Source organism: Biomphalaria glabrata, chromosome 15 (genome assembly GCF_947242115.1).
Source record: "Biomphalaria glabrata chromosome 15, xgBioGlab47.1, whole genome shotgun sequence".
Lineage (NCBI taxonomy): Eukaryota > Metazoa > Mollusca > Gastropoda > Planorbidae > Biomphalaria > Biomphalaria glabrata.
Window position 1 is genome coordinate 28,972,832 of NC_074725.1, and position 9,760 is coordinate 28,982,591.

At 36.6% G+C, this 9,760-nt stretch overlaps 1 protein-coding gene across 5 annotated transcripts in view; it reads left to right on the forward strand.

The window, feature by feature from the left end:
• The window catches only part of LOC106050768 (protein timeless-like), a 59,973-nt gene extending 50,219 nt beyond the window's left edge, over positions 1-9,754 (forward strand). For all 5 annotated transcript variants that reach the window (XM_056011850.1, XM_056011849.1, XM_056011851.1 and 2 more), the window contains 9 exons: positions 229-427; positions 1,336-1,520; positions 1,968-2,127; positions 3,426-3,515; positions 3,653-3,824; positions 4,012-4,071; positions 4,744-4,944; positions 5,861-5,954; positions 6,851-9,754. In XM_056011850.1, coding sequence (XP_055867825.1) covers positions 229-427; positions 1,336-1,520; positions 1,968-2,127; positions 3,426-3,515; positions 3,653-3,824; positions 4,012-4,071; positions 4,744-4,944; positions 5,861-5,954; positions 6,851-6,923 — 1,234 coding nt within the window. In that variant the 3' untranslated portion in view covers positions 6,924-9,754. The remainder of the gene's footprint in view (positions 1-228; positions 428-1,335; positions 1,521-1,967; positions 2,128-3,425; positions 3,516-3,652; positions 3,825-4,011; positions 4,072-4,743; positions 4,945-5,860; positions 5,955-6,850) is intronic.
• The last annotated feature ends 6 nt before the right edge of the window (positions 9,755-9,760 follow it).

The following is a 9,760-nucleotide window of genomic DNA, read 5'->3' on the forward strand; positions in this document are numbered from 1 at the left end:
CTTTCTGTTCTATGTGCCCTGAACATTCTGTCTTCTTTCTGTTCTATGTGCCCTGACCAATCTGTCTTCTTTCTGTTCTATGTGCCCTGAACAATATGTGTATTCTTTCTGTTCTATGTGCCCTGAACAATCATTCTTCTTTCTGTTCTATGTGCCCTGAACAATATGTGTATTCTTTCTGTTCTATGTGCCCTGAATAATCTGTGTGTTCTTTCTGTCCTCTTATAGGTATGCCACCAAAAAAATCATGTCCAAATATGGCATGCTACTGGAACACTCTGACCTGAACAAAGATACTCTGAATGTGGCTGTGCTGACCATGATGTATCATGTGGCTGGAGACTGCAGACGCCAGGATGCTCTAATGCAGCTGCCTATACTCAAGGCCTTCTCTGAGATTTGGGTGGATAATGCTGTCAGAGATCATGTGAGTGTTTTGAATTGTCTACTTTCTAGTTGGACACTAGTAAAAATTCTTTTACTTGTCTAACATGTAGATCTAATTCTTCTATTTGTTCCGAAACTCGTCCAGACCAAGCCATTGTCCGCTGGTGAAGTTTTCTTTTCCTCTTCTGCACCTGTCTTCAATAAGGGCTTTCCTTTGAATTTTAAATGTGTGTCCCATAGCCTTTGTGAGAGCTTTCTGTCTCTTTCAGAGGCCGTCTGCTGCCAGCTACTTTCCTCGATGCCAGTGAGGGCGAAATCATAATTAATTATTCAGCAGAAACTTTGACCCCATGCGACCCTAGTAGTGGAAGGAGTAGACAAATGCGTGACATTTTCATTTAGACTGTCGAAGTTTTGGGTTTTACTCTTGGTGGCTGTGATTTTGAATATGTCCCGAGTCCACACAACTTTAAGGGTACCTGACCTTAGTTTGGGGAAAGTAAAGGTGGTTGGTCAGTGTGCTGGCCATTTATCACCTTTGTTAACCACAGAGATGACTTTTACTACATCTGTCCTGTAGATCTAAAAGGGAGTACTTTTCACTTTCACCTATTCCTTAGTCTGTTGGACAGTTGGGACACCACACGAGATCTGTCAATGCCGCGGATAGAATTTCATTCACTGACAGGCCTTTCCATTCCTTGATGTTGTCCTCCCATCACTTTCTCTGTCTTCCTCTTCTTCTTCTTTGGCACTGTTCCTTAAAGGAAAGTCTTTGTGAGCCTTGAGGACCTTGTGATGTGGCCATGGAGTAGGATACTTTTACATGAATGAAATTACTTTCACAACAAAAAGCTATCAGGACGCTCTTGTCCTAGTTCATTGTTGCTTGCTAGAAATGTGTATTTTTAAGTTCTGTAAACTCACAGTGTCATGTATTCCTTGTAGGAAGAGTTCAAGGATCTGATTGAGTTTGTTCTCGAAGTGTTCATGAATGATGCTGAACAGAATCCAAATCTCTGTGCCGAGAACTTGCTGGACACTCAGCACTACCAGCAACAGGTGGCGGTCAGGGGAGAGAATAAGCGAGGGCATAGCAGCAGTGGTGGCAGTGGGAGTGGGGATGCTGAAAGGTAAGAGTTCTTCCCCTTAGATTAGCTTTGATTTTTTGTTTAATATACTGCTTGTTTAGTGTTTATATAGTGAAGTTGAACTCTTATTTCTTTGTGATAAATGCTGATGGTGAAGAATTGACAAATGTTTTAGAATTATACTTTGTGTGCTGAATGTTCAGAGCTCCTAATATTTGAGTGCTCCACACTGTGTATTGATTGTGTTTGTTCATGTGTGTATTGATTGTGTTTGTTCAGGTGTGTATTGATTGTGTTTGTTCAGGTGTGCATTGATTGTGTTTGTACATGTGTGTATTAAGTTGTGTTTGTTCATGTGTGTATTGATTTGTGTTTGTACATGTGTGTATTGATTTGTGTTTGTTCATGTGTGTATTGATTTGTGCTTGTTCATGTGTATTGATTGTGTTTGTTCATGTGTGTATTGATTGTGTATTGATCTCCCGCCAGCTCCATGAACATCAGCAGCTCTAGCTCTTTTGAAGAGTTTAGTGATGATGAACAAATCCTGATGTTTACCTGGATGTCTGAGCTGGAAGGTAGCAGCAACATAGTGGAAGTGGTCACTAAGAGGCTACGGGATCATGGCTACTCAAAGTCAGCCAGCCAGGTGGGACATTTGTTAAACACTCCATAGACACTGGAGGATTGGCACCTTATGTTGTGCTGTACGAGAAAAAAAAATTTTTATACAATTATTTTAATAATCATATACAATTTTATATGTCAGCAAATTAAGTATGAAAGGGTTTTAAAAAAATAAAAATAAACATATTATTAAAGAAAGGTTTTCCTAGTATAGTTGTTAATAGTTATTTAACTCTTTCTCTCCTAATCGATGATACCATTGTTGGTTTTACACCATTCTGCAGCATTATTGATGAAATTATCGTCAGTGCTTAAAAAAAATCAGTTGTTTGGTTTTCTTTCCTCTCAAAATGTTCTAAATTACTCATAATTTAATCTTGAATAGTTTCCCTTTGGAGTTTTTAAAATTTTAAATGTGTTTTACCAAAAACAATTTGTTTTTAGAGAATTTGGGCTTTAAAAGGCTCTATTTTTCTATATAAATTTTTCTTAAGTCGGAGACATGGGATAGTGGCCTCAGGGCAATTAATTGAAATGTTTTATACATGTCATGTATTATGTTTTGAGAAAATATGAATAACTATCATTAAAAAAAAACATACACTTTTAGTTTACAGTGGGTCATAAAATATTGCCTAGATCTAGTCTAGTTCAGTTCTAAAGAGATTTGTCCACAGTTGATGTTGTTCAAATTTTCCATCCATTTTTTTTTGTAAAGTAGTTACGCTGAGGTTGTCAATTGTAGTCTGAATTTCCATTTGATTGGATCAATAAAATGATCTTGTCCTATCTTATCTTATCTTATCCAAAATAAAGTTTTGGTTTTATAAACATGAATTTGTTTTATCTAAGAAAAGGGTGTGCGTGCCCCTTACATTCTTTACCAAATATAAATGCGTAGGACGTAATCATCTTCTTTTTTGAAGTAACGTCTGTATTATATAAGATAAGATAAGATTTTCTGATAACAAACGAGAAAGTGATTAAAGTTGAATCAGAACAGGGTAGTGAAATACATAGGAGCAAAAATGAATAATTCCTTCCAAGCGTGAAAAATAATTACGGAGAGAACTAGAGAGTTTAATTTATGATCTAACAATGTGCATTACTTTAAACAAAACATTTTAACGATTGCAAATGTATACAATAGCAAACGAAATATACATTCATACCACAGTTTTGGTTTTAAAATTGCATATAAAGTTAAATAAGTTTTTTGTAGTTACATAGCCTTATTTTTTTTTGTAGTTATACATTATTTATCCTGATTTGTAAGCAATGTCTGTTCATCTCTACAATGTATTTATTACTGTATCCCAGGTGTCCAAATATCTCAGTGATAATGGTTTCTTAGACGTCTCATCAAGCTCAATATCTAACTCCCAGGTTTCATCTACTACTGGGAGCAAGGTACTGATTACTAAATTGAATATTACTAAGTTTAATATTGTACAAAAAACTCCAATGGAATGCTATGTGTGTGAATAACTTTCAATCAACTTGATTTGTTTGTATTCTAATAAGTTATGTTTTTTTGTGTGTTTCAGCTCCAAGACATTGGAGACTTCCATGAAAACAAAAGCATCATGCTAGAACTGTCGTCTTTACCGGAGGATCATTTAATTCCTTTCCTGTTGGACAAACTCCAGGCTCTTGGATTTGAACCACATTTGAAATGGCTTCAAAAACAGTTGCTCGAGGCTGCTTATGTCAAACTAGGTTCTTTGACTTTTTACTTTCTCTAGCCATCTTAAGTATTTCTAACATTTCTAGTTTGTTTCACTAGATTGTTGTTGTTTTTTTACTTTAAAAAATATAACCTTTCGTGTTAAAAAAAGCTAGATAGACAAATGAAGACTTTTGTAATTGTCAAGTTTTAATTGATGTTTTGTTTTCTTTGTCTTAGGTATTAAGGATCCTACCTACAGAATCAATGTTGAGGAGCCTGTTGCAAAATTTTATGCCTGTAAGTTTCAAACCTCTTTTTTTAAATTTTGAACATAGTAAAAGTGATCTTGGTCCGACATTGCTGTAATATCTAGGTCCTTATGGTTGTACAAAACGTTTAGACTTTTTACGGCACGACTATACAAAATCTGCTAACATACGAAATGGCAAGGCAACACCTCATCTAAACTGTTGCGACGTCTAGAAAACATCATTAAAAAAGCATAAAAAATTATTCTCACAACATTACCACACTTAAAGAAACTTTTTGAACAAAAAGTGCCTAAGAAAAATCGAAAAAATCTTGGAAGACAACGGCCACCCGGTCATCAGAACTACGTCAGGTCGTTGCGAAGTGGGCGACTGCTGTCAATCAAAACAAGAACGGAGCGTTACAAAAAATTTTTCATACCTCACTTGGTTAGACTCTATCACCGCCACTCATTGATCAGGGAACATGAAATGCACCAAGATATCTGTGTGTAGTCGCTGAATGAACTCTTTAAGTTGTGTCTGTTGTATTTATGTGTATTTTTCTGTTGTGTTGTCTTTATATGAGAAAAGAGTCCTTGTAATCAAAACAAATTTCCGTTAGGATCAATAAAACAGTCTTAGTCTTAGTAGCTCATTCAAATGATGACCACTTACATTTAAGATTTCTTAAACAGATTTCTTTGTTTTCTTGTTTCAGTACAAAACAAACCAATACCCATTGTACCATGGAATGAAGAGCTGGAGTCTGCACTCTCCAATCCTTATTTCCACTTGCTTCAACAAACTCTCGGCCTGTACACGTGTGATGACCCCAATGTCATCTATCCCAGAATTCCTCCTTACCTCACCCCCACACTACTTGTAAACAAAGCTCGGCAGATCGGTCCCATTGAAGCATGTAAGCCTTTAGACATTGTTGTTTGTGTGTGTGTGTGGGTTATTATATAGTAACATATAGTGATATTTTGAAAATTTACATTCATCATCATTATCTTTCCTTTGTGTTCCTCATGGAATAAAGGGCCTCAGTAAAAACATGCCACTCGCCACTGTCTCTTGCTAGTTTTTTAATGGCTTCCCAGATCTTTCACCATGTTCTTTTTGGTCTTCCTCCATGTCTTGTTCCCCGGGGGGTTCCTTTCTAAGGCCTGTCTAGCTCTTTTTTGCATTCAGTAGCCTTTATTCCCCTTTATGGCTTAACAGGTTTCTTTACTATTTGTTTTTGAAATAATCTTTTGTAAAGCAAGCTCAGTACACTATGGTCCAATAGTACTGAGTGTTAACAGTTTTATATTTCATAATTCTCAAGAACGTAATAATGAACTCTTTTTTTTTATAAAGTAAAGTAAAGTTCCCCTTTCAGATCTTGCAATCTACAGGTCAGATGATGTAAAGGTCATCTGTTTCTGTGGCTCATGATTAAGGAGGGTGTCATGTGGCCAGCACAACAACCAACCGCCTTTACTTTTCCCAAACTGTCAAGTTCCCATCAAAGCTGGGTGGACTCAAAGATGCCCAAAGATCCTAAAATTTAAAAATCCCAGGATTCGAACCCAGGTTCCCAAGTTTGGAAGTCAAGCACCTTACCACACAGCCACCATGCCTCCTCTTTTTTAATACACAAATAAATTTCCGCTTTAGTGGACTCTAACAAAAAATGTTTTATTCTTTAATTTAACTGCAAAAAAAATATTTTTTCAAATGAAGAAAAACAAATGGAACTAAATCTATTCTTCTGCCTTCACCGTTTGAACGCTGTTAGATGAACTATTTGTTCATGTATGTGAATTAATTTGATGACGCTTTGTCTCCAGTGCTTGTGAAGTTTGATGTGAACACACTGAAGGACAGCTCAGAGCTGGACATTGAACAGGAGACCCCCCGCCACCACAGGATAGAGCCCTACAGGTAAGGGAGTGTGCTTAGAAGTTTGACGGCATTCTGGTCTGATAACAAACATTGTATCGGCTGCCGTAAGAACATGAATGTAAGGCAGGGAGTATTAGGGGAGTAGATGGTGGGGAAAGAGGAACACATTTGAATCTTATTTAGCAGGAGAGCTAAAAAGCTTTTACAATTAAAATATACAGTAGATAGATGGATTTTATAGTGTTTACTAGAAAAACATTTTAAAAAAACATTAAAAAAAACAAAGCTTATTTATTAAGTGTAGCTGCATCAATTAGTTTGGCTCATCATTCGTAATAGATCGAGACTAACAACAATAAATCTGTGCAATTAGAAATATTTTTACAAATTTTTTATTTTTTTTGCTCAATGTCATGCTTTTAGCTTTCTCAATACACTGTGATTCTGTCACTTGCCTGGACTAGTAAGAAAGGAAGGGGGGAGGGGGAGAGAAAGAAGGGAATACCTGGGTGATTGTTTTTTAAATGTATTTATATAAAAAAAAAGTGAACAATTTGAAGTCGAATTTGAGGGCTAAAGCCTTTTACTTTCCCCAACTAAAGTCAGGTACCCATTAGAGCTAGGTGGACTCAGAAGCACCTTAAAAATCCAGAAATTTAAAATCCCAGTCTTCACCAAGATTTGAACCCACAGCCCCAGGTTCAAAGCCAAGCGCTCAACCACTCAGCCACCACGCCCCACACAAAAATGATTATAATTCATTTATTTAGAAAAAAAATCAACATTAGTTTGACTTTTTAAACATTTTCCCACCACTGTAAAAAAAAACAACAACAAAAACTGTATTTATCAGGGGAAAAAAATCATTACTTTATTTCCCCAGATATTGCATAATTTGTTTTTTGCACTAAATGTTTTCTTCTTGTCTACTTCAGGCCTGTGAAGACATTAGATCACATGTGGCTGAACCTTATTCAAAAAATGAACGGAGAGCTTGAAATTAGTTAGTCCTGACTACAGCGTGGATTGTTTCCATGTTCACAAGTATTTGTCAGCCTTCGTATTGAGCAGCTTGCGGCAACCGGGGGATACAACATTGAGACATAAACTTGATCAGCTTTGCTGTGCTCTTTCAGAAAGTGGATCATTTCAAACAGAGTACTCTGTTTATCAATGTTTAGAGTCATAGTGTTTAGTGTTTTATAAATACCTTTTTCTAACGAACCATTCCACAAGTGACTTTTACTTAACGCCTGTTAAATGTGTAAGGGTTTGCTCTTCCGTAGGGAAAAGTTTTAACTCTTAGTGTCTGCCGCCGACTTTCAGCATCTGCATCTGATGTGATTTTTTTTTTTATGCTGTGCTTGTGTAACCTTTCTGAGCTAACATTTACCAAGAGTCATATCAGTTGAAGTAGAATATTGAAAACCTACCAAAGTAGACTGTTCTTATACAAGTTAAAGTCTATCTACCAGTGATAATATATTTGTTATTAAATTGTATAGCCTGAAAGAGGCATATGTTGTTGTTTTTTTGTAAAGATGTATTTATTTTTTACACATATTTATATCATGTTTGTAGATATTTTTTATGAACTGTTTATTCAGACACTGATTTCATTCATGTGTGACCTCCAGTTGTCGGCCATTCTGCTTGAACTTAAGTTCCCATAAATCGAGACCAATCGTTTTAGAAGGCCCAACACTGACCTGTGACTATGCCAAAAAAACTGGACAGTATTGACTTCCTCGCCTGCAAAGAGCAATCTTAAAACTAAGAACAGGATGCACACCACTATTAAATTACCGGCTACCACCTGAACAAAATAAACTCCACACAACTACCCCTTTGCAGACACTGCGCCCACCCCTTTGAAACCGTAAACCATATCCTCTTTGAATGCCCCTTCCTAATCCACCTTAGGCCGACCATACTTCCACTACAGCCCAACATAACCAACACCCTGTACGGCAGTGCTGAACAACTGAAGAGAACACTAACACTATTTTTCCTTGGCACAGTCTGCAAAAGAGCTGACAGCTCAGCAGCAATAAAGCTGGCTAGAGGAAGAAGTGGGCAGTTTGGGAAGCTGGTTGCCACGTCACTGGTTCGACATCATCGGTCTAAACTTACCCCCAGATTGCGATGTTGCAGGTCAGTGTTCAGGCCTTTGGTAATGATTGGTCTCTAGTAAGTACACCAATGTGTTCTGCATATGTATATCCTTGAGACCAGTGAGTTGAACACAATCTGTGAAGGAGTGCCAATGACTCCAATGACTCTTATCCTACCATCTCCTGAAATGATCTGACGTAATATTTACTTTGGGGTTGTGAGCAAGAATCCTAAATGTCATCCTTGTGTACAAGATTATCAATGAGACATTGTTGGTTATCAACAGGCAATCTTGTATTTATTTGTATTTAGTCTGTGACTACCATGCCATGCTTAAACATTTTTATACATTTAAAGGCCTTGAACAATGATTTTTATGTTATTAGGAATCATCTTTTTTTTTTGTCAATTATAATGGCATGCTCTGTTGTAGAGTCATTAAAGTCTGGGTCACACAGTCGCAGATTTACTGTATTCAATATGCTCAACCAGATCTACCTTGCTGTCTACTGTTTTAGTGTGAATAGCGAAAGTCGTAAAGAAAAAATGATTCATTGCTAACATTTGTATCCGATTTTTTGAGTTTTTAATCATATATTTGACAAATGATAGAAAATTCATTAGAAAATGTTATGATCACTACAGAAAGTGTGTAAATTGTCTTGTAGACTTTACAGAGGAATACAATCACCACAAACAAAAATGATTTTTAATTTTAGGTATATTCGTGGTACAAAATATTGACCCTAAGCATTGAAATATGTAGACTGGCCAACGAGATGATTTGTATTTGTTCTCCACTAACCTATAGATTCTCATTATATCTTGTATTGGCGTAAACATTCTATGTATTTAGAAAGTACAACTAGAGTGTTAGCAAGTCCAAGTGAACAAGTGCCATCATTCACCATGTCAATATTTGATACTTCTACAATGCTTCTGTACAAAGTGGCTTCTTTCCATCAGTTTTACTGTTTGTAAGAGAACTTGCCGTGTCTACTCAGAGACCATGTGACATTGTTCTTCTCTGTTGCCATAATTTATGCTTGTTGGATGTAAATAATGTTATATTTCAATGTCTTGTGATACCAAATCATTTGTAGGTTTGTCCTCCATCCCCTTTTCATAGTTTTCATAATGTTTAGTGCCATACCATATATGTTAATGACTTGTGTATGTTTGTTTTTTTGGCATAATATATCCTGGCCATCACTGCTGACCAAAGTTTTGTTACGGTGGTAATAGCCACTCCACTAGGACATTGTATTAAAAAAATGTATTGTGTAGATCTCTTCCCTTCCATAATGTAAGTAAAATGCCAATTTGCTTTCATGTCACTGTCCTTAAGGACCACCCATCCCTTCTGCCCTGCCCTCTTTGTCTCATTGAAGACATAGGAGAGAAATCCTGTAGGGTCAACAATTTGTTTGATCAGTCGGTGCTGTGACACATATATTTCTCGGCATCTGCCCAGAGGAAGCCCTGAAATGGCTTCTACTCTACAAGAACATTGGCGGCACTCCTGGCTAAAAACAGTTGCCAGACCTCAGTAAGAAATCTGTTAGTCACAGTATTTAAAAGTGGGAGATCTCAATACATGTTCCCATCATTCTCAGCCATTGTACTATAAACATTGTGTACTATATGTACTGAACATCTTGTACATGTGACTTAGTTGTCCTCAGTGTTATGGTTATTCTAATAAACATGGTCTTACTACAGTCTTCTAG